This window comes from Myxocyprinus asiaticus, chromosome 4, assembly GCF_019703515.2.
Source record: "Myxocyprinus asiaticus isolate MX2 ecotype Aquarium Trade chromosome 4, UBuf_Myxa_2, whole genome shotgun sequence".
NCBI lineage: Eukaryota > Metazoa > Chordata > Actinopteri > Cypriniformes > Catostomidae > Myxocyprinus > Myxocyprinus asiaticus.
This window is the reverse complement of record NC_059347.1, coordinates 22,168,457-22,186,117: the sequence shown is the minus strand read 5'-3', so window position 1 is coordinate 22,186,117 and position 17,661 is coordinate 22,168,457. Positions and strand designations below refer to the sequence as shown.

At 37.7% G+C, this 17,661-nt stretch overlaps 1 protein-coding gene across 2 annotated transcripts in view; it reads left to right on the top strand.

Moving 5' to 3' along the window:
- Nucleotides 1-17,661, top strand: part of LOC127436449 (ras-specific guanine nucleotide-releasing factor 2) — a 126,098-nt gene extending 108,437 nt beyond the window's left edge. For both annotated transcript variants that reach the window (XM_051690620.1, XM_051690612.1), the window contains 9 exons: nucleotides 2,887-2,999; nucleotides 4,300-4,360; nucleotides 12,503-12,606; nucleotides 12,820-12,904; nucleotides 13,731-13,928; nucleotides 14,033-14,112; nucleotides 14,209-14,326; nucleotides 14,449-14,517; nucleotides 15,482-17,661. In XM_051690620.1, coding sequence (XP_051546580.1) covers nucleotides 2,887-2,999; nucleotides 4,300-4,360; nucleotides 12,503-12,606; nucleotides 12,820-12,904; nucleotides 13,731-13,928; nucleotides 14,033-14,112; nucleotides 14,209-14,326; nucleotides 14,449-14,517; nucleotides 15,482-15,574 — 921 coding nt within the window. In that variant the 3' untranslated portion in view covers nucleotides 15,575-17,661. The remainder of the gene's footprint in view (nucleotides 1-2,886; nucleotides 3,000-4,299; nucleotides 4,361-12,502; nucleotides 12,607-12,819; nucleotides 12,905-13,730; nucleotides 13,929-14,032; nucleotides 14,113-14,208; nucleotides 14,327-14,448; nucleotides 14,518-15,481) is intronic.

Here is a 17,661-nt window from a genome sequence, read left to right as displayed (position 1 = left end):
AGTTGTAGAAACATCTCAGGGATGATCAGTGGAAACAGGATGCACCTGAGCTCAATTTTGAGTGTCATGGCAAAGGCTGTGAATACTTATGTACATGTGATTTTTTTCATTTTTTATTTTTAATACATTTGCAAAGATTTCAAACAAACTTCTTTCACGTTGCACTGTTGCGTTCTATTTTTCACAAAAATGTAATCGATTCACTCCTCTCCCCACACAGCCAGATAAATATGTCACCTAACTCACCTTTAAATCAAGCAGGGTCAAATAATTTACAACTTAATGTTGTAGGCCTATAAGACGTTAGGAACAAATAATCATCACAAGTAGGTTTTAAATAGGTTACAAAAACATAGTTAAAATCCCTCTTAAATAAGAAACATTTCGTGAATTCAACCCTCCAAAGTAAATTTTCACTATCATTATATTTTTGTTATAGCTCTTGGGTAAAAATGTGGACCAAATCAAACCACACTGGCGTACATTAAGGAAAGGGTCAACTATATTATGAAGGCAGATTTTTAACAAAAGGTTTAAATATGTTCTTAGCACAAAAGTATTTTTCATGGAAGTCAGGTTGGGGTGTCACATTAGCTATGCATGCGTTTTAAATGCCATAAATATATACAATTTATATAATATTTGTTGGTCAAATTAATGTTTTGATATTTTTGTAATTCATTTTGTTAATTGTTTAGTGCCTCATATTATTTTACTTTTGAAATTTTGCTGATAATAGGCTGTTTAATGTTTACGTGTAACCTACACCACTGGTTTAATGGCAGGTTCCATTGTGACAACATGCCCCACTATTGGGGAAAGTTGTCACAAAAGGTCAACATGTGTTCAATGAACTGATCTTTTTCCTGGTCAATAAAGGTGAAAATGTTCAACATCTTTTTTTTGTAGCCAAGTCTTCAAGGTATGTAGCTATGCAGAAATTGACTTTCAAAACGAAACCTACCAAGAGAAATATTAACTGGAGTAAAGTGTGACAAACAGCCCCTGTTACCCTTATATGCTCTAATATCTGTATTGTCAGTGCTTTCCAGTGTTATCTAACATATCACCACCCTTTATTATTACTAGAAATGGCTAAAAATTCCTAGAAAACCCTGTACTGCAAAACAAAACAAAGTACTGTGGTAGTACAGTTGTACAGTGATGGTGTTAAATGGAAATTCCTTGATAATTTCATACCATGACACTGATATTTACATGGTACTGCAAGGTACGTCAAAGAATACCATGGCACTACCATGGTACTTTTTTTGTTAGTGAAGAGATAAAATTAAGATAAAACTAATAGATACAGCTACAGGTATGTGCTGGTCACAGTAAAATGGTACCAGAGGCAAGTATGATTTAGTTTAAAAACTCTGTAGCAGTTCCAAGAGTGCTTGGCTCAGACTGCTGAATCTCTTTGAAAAATCCCAAATCATTGGTTGCTGGTTTGTTACTGCTCTTAGATGGTCTACCAGCTCTACCAGCTGGTGAAACCTCTCAGAATGTGTTATAATGTCATCAGAAATGGCTCATTGATGCTATTCTGTATCCTTGTCATAATTTGAATGTTTCTGTATACCTGGCAGATGAGATGCCAATTATGTGGGAATTAGTATGTCCCCCTCTCTCTTTAGCTAGCATATTGAACATGAGAGTACTCATGAGAACAACAGACCACAAAAACCCAAGTGGTTTATCCATTTTCATTTGAAAGGCTACCCAGAATAATATGTATTTATTATTTGGTTACTTTAAATCATGCCAATTATGCTTTTTTGGACAATTCTTCCTTAGCAGAGGAACATTTACATTTTTCATGGATGTAAAGTACCACAGTAATCAGGGTATATAAATAAGCTCAAAATGGCAGATGAAATCACACTAAACACAGAAGGTATGAAAAAGGATTGAACAAATTAGCCGAACACTTCGGTCCCGACAGTCCAAATTATTTCAATGTTCAACCTGAAGCGACTGGAAACGCACAGCGAAGAACAGTGAATGTTTAATAGATGTGGGGTTTTAAAAAGCCAGATCTGAACAATGCTGTAACTATGACACTAGAGATTAGCCACCCACCTGCAGTGCTTGCAGGCACAGAGAGAGAGAGAGAGAAAGAAAGAAGAAAGGCTGGGTTAACTGTTGATTGGTGCACTGGGAGACTGTAGAACTGAGGAAGCAGAGTATCTAATGAGCTGTAATGGAGAGTGTGCAATCTAAAACACCTATATTTTTACATATCAGAATACATACTCAATCTGCATTAGACAAATCTACATTAGTTTGAGGCTTTATTGAAGGAATCAAAGATCTTGATCTGTCAGAGGAGTGAGTTTAGTTTCATCCGGTAGCTAATTAGTGGAGTCATCCCTGTTTCCCTGCTGGAAAATCCAACTTAAACTGGTAGCTGTGTTTTGGAACATGATAGCTTTTTTCTAAGATGATCATTATTTAGTCCAAGCTGGTCATTAAATGGTAATACAAGCTTGTGGACCATGTTTTACCAGCAACAAACCAGCTACTTGCTGGTCATTCCAGCTTAAGATGGTTTTCACAACTTTGCTAACCAGCTAATGACCAGTATAGACCAGCTAATGATTAGTTTAGACAGCAAGAAATCAGCTGCCATGTTTCAATTCAATTCAAGAAATTTTTCCATTAGGAATTTCATGTGTGAAAGTTGCCAGTGCATACTACACAATCAAGCATAAAGACATAAACAAGTATCAACACATTCACCACATAAAAATTAGAGCTGGAAATAAAAAAGGACAGCAAAACACAAATACTGGATTAAACTGGATTTTCCAGCTGGGTTGTTTCGTTTTGCATGGGTCTTACATTTTGTGTGATATTGGGTGTGTGTATGTGGTGTTTTAGGACTTTGAAATGAATGGGGAGCTGAAGATGGGAGTGATCTGCCTGCTGGAGGAGGTGTTGAGAGACCCCGACCTTCTTCCCCAGGAGAGAAAAGCCACAGCAAACATACTAAGGCAGGTTACACAAGCACAATCTCTCACATATGAAAACTAAAGCCCTCTCTGAAAGTCACTCTGGACAGAAACATCTGCTAAATGCTTTAAATGTACACTTTGAATGTTACATTTTATTAGGTACACCTGTACACCTACTTATTCATGCAATTATCTAATCGGCCAATCATGTGTCAGCAGTGCAATGCATAAAATCATGCAGAAACAGGTAAGGAGCTTCAGTTAATTTTCACATCAACCATCCGAATGGGGAAAAAATTTGATCTCAGTGATTTCGACTGTGGCATGATTTTTGGTACCAGACTGGCTGGTTTGAGTATTTCTGTAACTGCTGATCTCCTGGGATTTTCATGCACAAAAGTCTCTAGAATTTACTCATAATGGTGCTAAAAACAAAAAACATCCAGTGAGCAGCAGTTCTGAGAATGGAAATGCATAGTTGATGAGAGAGGTCAACGAAGAATGGCCAGACTGGTTCGAGCTGACAGAAAGGCTACGGTAACTCTGATAAGCCCTCGGTACAATTGAAGTGAGCAGAATAGCATCTCAGAATGCTCAGCATGTCGAACATTGTGGCGGATGGTCTACAACAGTAAAAGACCACGTTGGGTTCCACTACTGTCAGCTAAGAACAGAAAACTGAGGCTGCAGTGGGCCTACCATTTATGTACCTCAGCAGAAATCAAGATATGTCAGACCCTGTGATGTTTTTCCAATCGTCTACTGTCCAGTTTCTGTGAGCCTGTGCCCACTGCGGCCTCAGTTTCCTGTTCTTACCACACAGTAGTGGTACCCGGAGGGGTCTTCTGCTGCTGTAGCCCATTCGCCTCAATGTTCGACGTGTTGTGTGTTCAGAAATGCTTTTCTGCATAGAACTATTGTAACATGTTTTTATTTGCATTACTGTCACCTTCCTGTCAGCTTGGACCACTCTGGCCGTTCTCCTCTGACCTCTGTCATTAACTAGCCATTTTCATCCACAGAACTGCCTCTCACTGGATGTTTGTTTTGGCACCATTCTGAGTAAACTCTAGAGACTGTTGTGTGTGAAAATCCCAGGAGATCAGCAGTTACAGAAATACTCAAACCAGCCCATCTGGCACCAACAATAATGCCACTGTCGAAATCACTGAGAACAAATATTTTCCCCATTCTGATGGTTGATGCGAACATTAACTGAAGCTCCACACCCGTATCTGCATGATTTTGTGCATTGCACTGCTGCCACACGATTGGCCTTTTTCAAGATTTTATTTGCAAGGGAAAAATGGAAGCTGAGGATGTTTTCTTTTTTTCTCAGTGCCCTTTCTCAAGATGACCTGGAAGATGCGCAACTGAAAATTGAAGACATCCTTCAAATGGTGAGAATAAATAAAACTCCTTGTATCTGTTTAAAGAACCCTTAAAATGGCTTGACAAGCACAATTTTGATTTAATTGGGTTCTTAAAAATAGAATAAGGTATTTACAGGGCTGCTGCTCCCTATACGCATATTAGTCTGTGTAGGGCACCAACTCCCTTGGGGGGCAACAGAAAATCCATTGGCTGCCCTTCCTCTCACGTTATACGTTATTCAAGGACCCGATAGCAGTCGCAGAACACAGATGATCGCCTCTTATATATTTGTATATATACAAATATTTGCAATATTATATATAATACTGCAATATACTTTAAATATATCAATGTTATACTGATAATCAACAACTTTAAATCAATATTTTAATTTTTTTCTATTGTTATTCAATTACATCATTCACAATCGATTTTCAAATATGTGTGTATACAGTGTATGTATATATATATATATATATATATATATATATATATATATATATATATATATATATATATATATATATATATATATAAAGGGTTGGGAGGGTTACTTTTGAAGTTTATTCCATTACAGAATACATGCTGTAAAATGTAATTTGTGATGTATTTCGTGAGATTACTCAAGGTCAGTAACGTATTCTAAATACTTTGGATTACTTCTTCAGCACTGGTAGATTTTTTCACTTGTTTTGACTATAAAAACTCTGCCAGTACAGTAAGACAAAATACACATGTTAAAAATACATTCTCTGAAAAACCTAAATATCTTATGCAGTGTTGTTTCTAAAGAATACGATTTTTGCCCTAATATCAAAGGTCTTACTAGAAAAAAAAGAAATTATGATCTAAAGTGAATTTTCTTGATAAAAAAATATGATCGTGCCTGGTATCATGTGCATGTAAAATGGGTAGAAATAGCATTTTAGCTTAGCGTAAAGCTGACAATTTACACAAGTTTTATTTCTATTTCTTCTGCTCCAGACTTACTTCAAACTTACTTTTCTGTCTGCTCATATGAATGTATCACATCATAAGAAAGTGTTTCACCGCTGTTCAAATTCACTTTGGATTGCATCATTTATATGTATAAATTTTTTCCATCTGAAAGGACTAAATATAAAATGAAACAAATGACAATAAAATGCAAAGTAATCTCTTCAGTAATCAAAATTCTTTTTGAATGTAACTGTATTCTAATTACCAATGATTTAAACTGTAACTGTATTGAAATACAGTTACTTATATTTTGTATTTTAAATACGTAATCCCGTTACATGTATTCCGTTACTCCCCAACCCTGTATATATATATATATATATATATATATATATATATATATATATATATATATATATATTTGCTTTAAATCAAAGTTTCTGATATTGAGATACACCTCGGAGCTGATTGATTTGGTTCATGGCTTAAACGAATGGGAAAAGTACATCTGGAACCAAGGAGCTGGAAAAGTGGAAGGACTCTGTAGTGCTTTATAACAGCTTCAGATAAAGCCCACCCAAACAGAATTTAGAGATGGAACTGTTTTAAAATATTACAACTTTTTCAAAGTCTTTTATTTTTTTTAGCTCAAGTGTTACATAATGTGAAGCTATTGTTGCAATGATGCCAGTCTTATCATTCATTTGTTATGAATAATCATCTTTTGGTTTGCATCCTTCAAGTTCCACATAAAAAAAGTGAAAATAATCAAGTGTATTCCAAGTATTTAATTTACTGTATTATCCAAAAAGAGGCAAGACTCACATGGTTATTAAAATGTAAACCATTTTTCATTGAATTTCCAACAAAAATAACTACAGTTTAAGGTGATATACCATTAGCTTGATATCAAATTACTCATACCACTATATAAGATTTTGGTCACACCACCCACCCTTAGCTCCCTTACATGTCCATTGATGTCTTATTACATAAAGTCAGATTTCTGTTTTACATCAGTGTCGAGCAGCCACCCAAGGTTTCAAACTCAGAAGTAAAAGCAGATTTTTGCATGCCTCATGAGGCAGCATCAGGCTTGGGGACTGAATTACATGTTCAAATAGCAAATCTCAGTGAGCAGCAGGACTCTAATTACAACTTCAAACAGTGAGATGGATCGCCTGTTTGCAGTCCGACACGTGCAAACAGACTACACACTAAAGTCAGCGTGCACAAAGACACTCTAAAAGACACATTTACTTCTCTGATGTATTCATGAGAAAGATCGTGCTGCTACATTTCAAAGCCCTCTAAGTGACTAAGTGAGTTTTAGAAGCACTGTTTTCAAGGGTCTCTTGATGGAAAAGCACATCATTGGTGGTATAGGTAAAATAGCTGTTATTTCATGAGAGTGCATAGAGTGGGCAAAGTTTATTGATATTGTTAGAGGTCTCTATACTGTATGCAGATTATCCAGTTAGCTACACTTGATCTGCCGCTTATATTCCTTTTCATGAATATGCAAGAGGACTTGAGTTAGTCTGAGTGAAATCACTTAATTCCAATGCTATTAATGCACCTTGACATGTAGACCGAATACAACTCCATAAATGTGTACACAAACACACACTCTGTAATGAACTCAGACTGGAGATCGGGTTAGAATCCATTATGCAGAAGAGTTTAATGAACAAATCCAAATCAGAAGGCTCAAATGTGGTCAGTATAACAGGCAGTGGTACACAACAGGCAAACAATCCAATTAGGTCAACTAGACAGAAAGGGTAATCCAGAAACGTGAATCCAATAAACTTGGTACACGAAACCTACCAAGAGAAATATTAACTGGAGTAAAGTGTGACAAACAGCCCCTGTTACCCTTATATACTCTAATCTCTGTATTGTCAGTGCTTTCCAATGTTATCTAACATATCACCACCTAACATATTATCCAGTACACTTGGTAAGGCAGGTGAACTGGCAATACTTCGCAATATGGGAGTGTGAATGCATGGCTTATATACAAGACAAACAGGAACTGAAAAAGGCAGGAACTGATGTAACAGGAAACAGGAAGTGAGAGAGTTCAGAATTCAGGTGAGGGCTCCCTCTGGTGGATGGGAGACCGCTCCGTTACAGAATCCACTCTACGAACACCTCTTGGTGTTCTTCTCCTAGGGCGTCCCCCTGGTCTATGTGCTGGGTGATTGGGGTGCGTTAGATGGAACTCGCGGGTCAAGGAGGGGTCTAAGATGTCTTTGGCGGCTACCCACGATCTCTCCTCTGGTCTCCTCACTATCTCTCCCAGTCCACCAAATATTGCATCTGGTCCCCTCTCCTTCATTGAGTTTAGGATTTCTCTGACCAGGTATGCCGGAGCTCCATCAATCTCCAAAGGCAGTGGAGGTTCCATTTCCGTGGTTTCAGGGCCAGATGCAGGGTGGACCGGTTTTAACAATGACACATGAAAGGAAGGAGAAATGCGGTAGTTAGCAGGAAGCTCAAGCTTGTAAGTCACAGGATTAATTTGTCTCAGGATACGAAATGGACCTACGTACCTGGGGCTGAGCTTCCTGCAGGGTAGCTGCAGTCGAAGATTCCTTGAAGTCAACCAGACCCTCTGGCCTGGTACGTATTGTTTGGTAGGAGGACATGCTGGTTGGGTTGGATCTGTTTGTTGTTTGCGCTGAATCTCTTCCATGATGTCCCATCGGATGGGGGTGATAATGACTGATGGTGGTAGAATCGAGTCTTGGTGACTAGAGGCGTGTGAAGGGTCATATCTTCTGGAGAGGGCATCTGCTTTGCTGTTTTTGCTGCCGGGTCGATATGTGACTGTAAACTGAAATCTTATGAATAATGATGACCATCATGCTTTTCTTGGGTTCAGACGTTTCACACTTTTGATGTATTCTAAATTCTTGTGGTCAGTGATTACCTGGAATGGGTGAGTCGCCCCCTCTAGCCAATGTTTCCACTCTTCTAATGTCACTTTAATGGAGAGAAGCTCCTTGTTGCCCACATCATAGTTCCGCTCTGCAGTGGTCAGTTTCCTGGAAAAGAAAGCACATGGAAACATTCTGCCTGGTGTGCCGTGTCTTTGAGAGAGAACAGCTCCTATTCCACAGTCAGAAGCATCAACTTTTATAATGAATGGAAGGTTAGGGTCAGGATGTTTGAGAATAGGGGCTGTGGTAAACTTGGTCTTGAGTGTTTCGAACGCTGTTTGTGCTGAGTCAATCTATTGCAACTTCTTGGGTTTACCTTTCAGGAGGGAAGTCATCGGGGCTGCAATGATACTATAGTTTCTTTATGAACCGTCTGTAGAAATTTGCAAAACCTAGGAACCTTTGTAGTTCTTTGACTGTCATGGGACGTGGCCATTATCTTTGACATGTCCATCTCCACTCCTTGGTGAATGATATTGTAGCCTAGGAAAGTAGTACTGGTGGTATGGAATTCACATTTCTCAGCTTTAACATATAGTTGGTTCTCTTGTAGTCGAGTTAGTACTGTCTTCACGTGTTGAATGTGTGGTGCTCTGGTTTGTGAGTAAATAAGGATGTCGTCTATGTAGGCGATGACATATTGGTTTAGGAGGTCACGGAAGATCTCATTTATGAAGGACTGGAATACAGCTGGTGAGTTGGCAAGGCCATATGGCATGACTTGTTATTCATAGTGCCCCCTTGTTGTGAGAGAGGCCGTTTTCCACTCATTTCCTTCTCTGATTCGGATGAGATTGTATACGCTTGAGGTCTAATTTGGTGAAAATTTGAGCCTCACGCAGTTGTTCCAGGGCAGAAGGAACTAATGGCAGTGGGTATCTATACTTGACTGTCATTAAATTGAGGCTGCGGTAGTCAATGCAGGGTCTGAGACCGCCGCCCTTTTTCTCCATAAAGAAGAATCCTGCTGCAGCAGGGGATGTGGAAGGGCGTATGAAGCCTTAAGATAATGCTTCCTCAACATAATTTTCCATAGCCTGGGTCTCAGGAAGTGATAGTGGGTACACCTTACTTTTAGGAGGAGCTGCATTGGGCAGGAGTTCGATGGCGCAATCCCAAGGACAGTGAGGGGGAAGTTGGGCTGCCTTGGTTTTGTTGAAAACTTCAGCAAACTCTGCATATTCCTCTGGAATCTTGATTTGAACTTGAACATCGGGGCTTTCTATGCTGGTGGAGAGACATGGCAGAGTGATTTCAGACTGGAAGCAGTGTTGATGACAATAACTTGACCACTTGATGAGTTCACCTTGTGCCCAGGATATGTTGGGATTATGTACAGTTAACCATGGGTGGCCCAGGATGATTTGGTTCTTTGGGGAGGATATTACATATAATGAATCTTTTCAGTGTGGAATAGACCAATTCGTATAGTCAGAGGTATGGTTTGTTGTGTAATGCCTGTTCCTATGGGTTCATTGTCGACAGCTGTTATTTTTATGGATGGTGTGCATGGTAAGGTAGGTATACTGAGTTCTGTGACAAGTTCATGATGGATCAGATTTACAGCTGCTCCGGAATCTACTAACGCTGAAACAGTAATGACTTCCATTAAAATCAGTCGTTAGTGGTAGTTTGAAATTCTGCCTATATGGAGAAATCCCCTCACTCACCTCATTGCTGGAGGTCTTGGTTTTATTGGGGCATGCAGCACATTGGTGACCTGATTGTCCACAGTAAAAACAGTCTTTTGCACTGACGTCGGTGGCGTTACTCTGGTGACACCCTGGTATATCCTACTTACATGGATTTTGGTAGTTCTAGAGCTGAATGACTGAATGAGGCGGTTGGTGGTGAAGAGGCTTGAGACATTTTCGCTCAGGGATTATTTCGAATTAAATTATCCAACTTCACAGCCATGTTGATATATTGAGATAGGGTGGTAGTTTCATCTCTGCATGCAAGTTCCGCTTGTAAATTGTGGTTAAACCCCTCACGGAAGACTGACTTCAAAGCAATATCATTCCATCCACTTTGAGGGGCTAGTGTATGGAATCGAACAGCGTATTCAGCAACTGATTGTTTTCCCTGGCGTAAGTGTAACAGTTATACAGAAATGTCCTGTCCCCCCGCAGGATATTCAAACACTTCAAACACAGTTTCGAGAAATAATCGTACGAGGTCTGTACCTGATTGTCTGTGTCCCAGACAGCCGATGCCCAATCTAGTGCTTTTCCCGTGAGTAAAGTCATCATAAATGAACACTTAGTTCTTTCCAGGATAAAGACCTCAGGCTGATTGGAGATATATATCTGACATTGGCGTAAAAACCCCATGCATTTATCCGCTGAACCATCAAACTTATCTGGTAGAGCAAATCTTACTGGTTCAGTTTTTGTAGGTGGAAGAAATTGAATATAATGAGTCAGATGTTCGTTAGCGGCATGCAGACTGGCGAGTTGAGTTTGGAATCCTTGTAAGATTCTGCTCTGGTAGTCAAAGTCTGCTTGAAACTGTGACACTTCTGCTGGATTCAGATCTGGTGAACTATTCTGTAATTAACTCAGACAGGAGATCGGGTTAGAATCCATTATGCAGAAGAGTTTAATGAACAAATCCAAATCAGAAGGCTCAAACGTGGTCAGTATAACAGGCAGTGGTAGACAACAGGCAAACATTCCAATAAGGTCAACTAGACAGAAAGGGTAATCCAGAAACGTGAATCCAATAAACGGACAGAAGATCATAACATGAGACAGAACAAGAACACACTTGATAAACACTTGATAAACACTTGATAAACACTTGATAAACACTTGATAAACACTTGATAAGGCAGGTAAACTGGCAATACTTCACAATATGGGAGTGTGAATGCATGGCTTATATACAAGACAATCAGGAAGTGACATGGGCAGGAACTGATGGGGCAGGAAACAGGAAGTGACAGAGTTCAGAATTCAGGTGAGGGCTCCCTCTGGTGGACAGGAGACCACTCCAACGTTACACACTGAGGTGCATGATGCAATATGCTGCTGCTTGTAGCATACTAGGCTTACTATTTTCAAACACAGTATGTATTATCTGGGCTGGGCAGTTATGTGTGTGTGTGTGCGTGTGTGCGTGTGCGTGTGTGTGTGCATTTGCACGTGCGATTAGTGATCTATGTTGCCTGGACACACACACACACACACACACACACACACATTTCTGGCTTCAGAAATCCCTACCTACTGTGTTAATTGAAAAGTGGCTGTGCCAATACAAACATAATCAACAGTCACTCATCGCTAATTGGCAGTTTAATTATAGATTTTCATCATTTCATATACATCAACAGTACAAGTGTAATTTCTCACTTTCATATTAGCATTATATTTAGCACTTTGCCACTGAAACTGCCGGATGCAATTTTACATCACATATTACAATATAATTTTTTACAAGTGTCATTTTTTCTCAACATAGCACATTTTTCACTGCTAACTCATTAAATAGGAAGACTTGTCTCCAAATTTTAGACACAGCTAGACAAGAAAAGGTCGTCAAGTCAAATTTTGAATATTGGCTTGACAAAGCCTTGCCTGGAAGTTTAAAACAGTTTTTTCGAAGGTTAATTTTAAATTTGTGTGAATACTTGGGCAGTTTAAAGTGAGATTTGAAGTTTAAAATGAGCATGTTAGGTGGTTGCTAAGGGGTTCTGAGTGGTTTCTAGGCAGTTGCTTAAGTGTTCTGGGTCATTGTGAAGGCATGTCTAGAGGCTTACTGTAGGCCTATACATAAAATAACATTTATAATCAAAACAATATGTTTATGATACAGTTAGTATACAGTCACTATAACATAGTAAATATAGCATAGCATAGTCTTATAACATTATAGACAATGTCTCTGCTGCCTGACATCAATTAAATGTTATATGTACATATTGTATATGTAATATGGGTAATATTATTAAAGATGGATGGATTTACAAAGATGGATGCTCACTTTTGTGTTCTGGCTGGTTGCAAGGTCTTGTTGGCTGCAATGAAGCCATGGTGGTTGCTAGGTTGTTCTATGTGGTGACTAGGTAGATACGGTAGAGTTAGGGTAAGGGTTATATCTAGGAGAAGTTAGAGAAAACCCTAACCCAAATTTGTACGATAATATATTTTGGCTTTTTTCTTTTCTTTTGTGAAACTCTTTGTAGAAATGCAACATTTATGATACCAGAAACAGTTGTTGTACATTTCCACTGCCATTTTGACACAGTAAATAACTGTTTGTGTTTGTCTCCCCCAGGCTGAATGCCCAAAGACTGAGTGTTTCGAATCTCTGTCAGCGATGGAGCTAGCTGAGCAAATCACTCTTCTTGATCACATCGTCTTCAGGAGTATCCCATATGAGTAAGTAGAGCATCAACATTGTGAAAAGAGATGCACACCTCAATACTCTGAACCACCAGAAAATTGAACAAGTCTCTGTGTCAGCTTTACAGAAACATTTTGATTATGGGCTTCAAATGTTCCTCTTCCTAAAAGAAAAGCTTGTGTTCATGAGATAAGAAGTCCCTGCAGAGCCAGATCTATCAGAATACACTGTCTGTGTTCTTGCTATAGGGAGTTCCTGGGCCAAGGATGGATGAAGACAGATAAGACAGAGAGAACTCCATACATCATGAAGACAAGTCAGCACTTCAATGATGTGAGCACCTTTAGAAATGTCTATACTATCTCTTTACATTTTTCTCATAATTACTGTATATAGTGTTCATAGAAGGTTATTACATGGCTTACATGGAATACTTGATTCTGAATGGCCAATTGCGGCATTCCTTGGTCAAATATTGATGAATAATGACCGCTAAACTGTCTCCTACACCGTGCTAGTTTCATGTCCATGGTAGCACTCTTTCTTCTAGCATAAGAAAATAATTTAATCTCAAATCAATATATAATATCCATTAATTTACTTATATGGTAAGTAGTCATGTAATAAGCAGCATAATGTACAGTACAGTCAGTCAGTCATTATTGCAAAATAAACTTCAGGATTATACAAGACCTCATACAAGTCACCCTGTTGGGATTTATTTTGCGACAATAACTGGCTCACTGTACATCATCTGAAACTATTTAAATACCATTATTCTAATTCTTTTACAATGACAGTAATATCTTATATTATTTTTATATATTAAAATATACTTTTATATTATATTATTATAATAATTTTTAAACTTGCCATTTTTATGACAATGCATTAATTGATAGACCTGAAATAATTGTAATTTTAAAAATGTATTTATCACACTGCAGGACTATTTATGTTCATTTAATTTCAGTGCAGTTCAACTTAACAAAATAAAATATGTCATAAACTTAAAGAAATAGTGACCAGTAACAGCACCTTAAAATCACTTTTATCCGTTTCTCTTACACATAAATGTACCCTAAAATCTTGATAATAAAGATAAATACGCACATTATTTGTCAACTACCCAAACATGTTTTTCTTTTTCTCTGTATAGATGAGTAATCTAGTGGCCTCTCAGATCATGAGCCACACAGATGTAGGCTCAAGAGCCAGCTCCATTGAAAAATGGGTAGCAGTGGCTGACATTTGCCGTTGTCTCAACAATTATAATGGCGTTTTAGAAATCACATCCGCCCTGAACCGGAGTGCCATCTACAGGCTAAAGAAGACATGGGCTAAAGTGTGCAAACAGGTGAGATACTTGGGATGAATACTGTACTGTAAGATTTTGTGCAGTAGATTGTGTTAGTATGATAAGTCATGTATTGTTCACCACTGTTGTGCTTCTCCAAACAGACTAAAGCACTAATGGACAAACTTCAAAAGACAGTGTCTTCTGAGGGAAGGTTTAAAAACCTGAGGGAAACTCTAAAAAAGTGAGCCGATTTTGAAATGTCAACACTATTAATAATTTTCTGCATTGTTTTCAATTTTATGACTTATATTTGACCTAATTTCTCTTTTTTCTGCAGCTGTAATCCACCCTGTGTTCCATATCTTGGTATGTACTTGACAGACCTAGCATTTATCGAAGAGGGAACCCCCAATTTCACAGAGGAAGGTCTGGTTAACTTCTCAAAGATGAGAATGGTAAGAAAAAATATAATATCATGGACCATTTTAAATGAAATCTTAATGTAGATTGAATAGCTTTGAGATAATGTATCGAGATTTCTAAACCATGTCAACTGCTGTAAACATTCTATCCACAGATATCTCATATAATTCGAGAGATTCGACAGTTCCAGCAAACTCCCTACAGAATTGAGCACCAACCAAAGGTTAGGCAGATATTTCATGTTGAGAACAAGCCATCCAGGCCCTCCATCCATCTTTGTTCTTTCAAGAATATTACCAACTTTAGCATATAAGATTTGATTTATGTCAGGCAGCAGGGACATGATGCAGACACTGTGTTGTCTGTTCTGATGATACATTTTGACTCTGTGAAACTGTATCATAAAATACATTTATATTTTCAATGATATTCACATTGTTTGGAACAAATAACTGAACACTGTTATTTTATTGGATCAGTGCTTGTTCAAATCATGCATGTTTACTCTTGGACACCACTGTATATATACAGTAGTTGATTACATACACATCTGCTTTACAGGTGTTTTATTTAGTCAATAGTCATGTGTATTTATACATCTACACACATATAGATTTTTACATATTTGATATTACACTGGTGGTGAAATAAAATAATTGCATTTATATTTGCATTTATTTATTGGTCTAATGTTAATTCTGTTTATGCTGTTTGTGCTGTATGGACTAGAATAGATCATAGAGTAAACTTTTAAATTTTATTTAGCTTTTTTGTATGCTGAGTGTGCTCTTGTCATTTCTGTTTTGCATGTAATGTCTCACACAATGGTGTTCTCTAATTTTCTTTCTTCTTCTATTTAACAATAAATAAATAAATACATAATTTACTCACCCTAATGTTGTTTCAAACCATTATGTTTTTCTATGTTCAATGGAACACGAATGGAGATGCTAGGGAGAATGTTAGCCTCAGTCACCATTCACTTTCATTGCATCTTTTTTCAATACAAATGTAGTGAGTGGTGACTGAGGCTGGAAGTCCCTAACATTGTGCCTCACATCGTTTTTGTGTTCCTCGAAAGGAAAAAGTAATACAGGTTTGGAACAACATAAATAAATTACAACAGAAGTTTTATTTTTGGGTGAACTAACATTTTAATGGTTCCTTTTTCATCTTTTCGTGTCCAGGTCACACAGTACCTTCTGGATAAGACCTTGATTATGGATGAAGACACACTGTATGACTTATCTCTCAAGATTGAGCCCAGACTTCCTGCATGAACTACAACCTCGGTTCCTGGCAGCTTCCATCTAGATGTGCTTTCTACTCTTGGGATGTAATGAAGGCATGAGGCATGCCTAGTGTTTCAGAAAGATGCACTAGGGAGAGAGAGTTTGAAAGGGTCTTGGTTTGGAGGAGAAGGTGCTCACCACTACAGAGTCACCGGAGGGGTGACTTGGAGAGTTTTATCATGGGAAGTAGGGATAACAATTGACCACTGTCACTGTCAGGGGTCCTGAGAGTGTTTCATGGTCTAATAGATGAATGTCTTCAGTCTTTATTAGGAAGAGAGTGGATAAGTAAAAAGGAGAAAATGTAAAAGATGTAGCATGAAGTAGAGCTATATGCCAGATCTTAGTGTCTATTGTATTGTGGCCCTCAGGCCTGTGGCCCTTTGCACATCCTCTCATTGGTAATGGTAGTGACTTTGTGCATGAGCTAGACTTTGGGTTAACTGTGTGCTTTGCCTCAACTTTACACTCCATGTGCTATCCCATCTGACAACAGCTGGCAACACTGAACCAAAATATCACATGACAACTGTAACATATATATATTGGTCTTGGGAATGTACAGAAGCTTTCTTAAATATAATTCAGCTGTAGATGCTATTTATTTTTCGTATTGGCCCCAAAGCTATGTGAGCTTTATAGAAAATGTATGATAGATACAAATATTTGTTTCAATGTGCCTTTTCACATTCACTAACACATTAGTAATTGAAAACTAATGTCTCAGCAATGCTTGAAAGTTATATTATAAAAAACATTATTTGCCCCTGTAGCAGAGTGATGATTGAATGGAGATATTCAAACAATAGATTAAAGTATACATTTGCATTTTCTTTTCTAAATCAATATAATTCTAAAATGTCTTATTTTAAATGCACAATATGCATTTACGATCTTTTCCTGGTCTTTTTTTTTTTTGTTTTTTTTTTGTTAAGACTTTACTGTTCCCTATTGGAGGAAATGCTCCTTATTTTTGAATGATTTTTAACCAAATAACTGGAACCCAATTCTGACTCTTGAGTTTTACAATAATCAATACAATAAGTTTTCCTGCTTTCTAAATGTAATTACCCCACTGGTCAGCTAAGCAGAAAAGAGGGGCTTTCCATTATTTGCATGAAACATACAGTGATCGCATGTTGGGAAATGCATTGCAAGACATGTTGTGTGGTCATGTGTTACTCAGCTGCTGTGTAGCCTCTTTTGAAATCTCTAGAAACCTCAAGCGAAATAGATAGATAAATATATTAAACTTTTAATCTGACTGCACTTACTTATCTAAATAGTTTGATCATACGAGCTTGAGATTTCATATGCATAGACTGGCAGAGAACTGTCAAATTGGCCATAAATATATATCTACCACTGTGCTGTATGAAGACAATGTCGTTTTCGTCTGATGTATCCTTTCATTGGAGTGGGACAGTTTTTTATTCTTTATGTGCAAGGATAGGTGTGAATGTGGTCAAAAGTCAGCAGGTTTGAAAGGTGTGAGTTATACTCTAATCAATGTAGCGTTGTAATTTTAGACAAGTGTGAATCAGTAGTATTTATTTCCTATCATATTTATTTGACCCTTTTTGTATATAGTGTGTCTATGGGTTTATGATATAATGTAATTTCTTTTTTCCTGTCACCATGTAAGATTTTTATTTCTGCAAGCACTCGTAATATATTTGTTACATTTCACAAAATATGTTAAGAAAAATGTAGCATAACTGAATAATTTAAATCCTGTCTTTCTCTCTCTCTCTTTCTCTCTCTCTCTCTCTCTCTCTCTCTCTCTCTTTTATTGGTTTAGTGTGATGTGCACACTGGATTATTGCTTTGGTATGTTGCATGTTTCTGCATGTCCAGGTTGGATTCCTTCTGTAAAATCTGTTTTGTACATTTCTGTATGATATTATTTGACCTCTTCCTCTTTATTTTTGCTCACTGATTCTCTTGGAGAATGTACATTTTCAGTACTTCAATTCCATGCTTTCATTTAAAATAAACAAAACAAACAAACAAACAATGGCATCTACACTGAATTACTAATCAAATTCTAGATTCACTATTCATTGAAGTGCCAA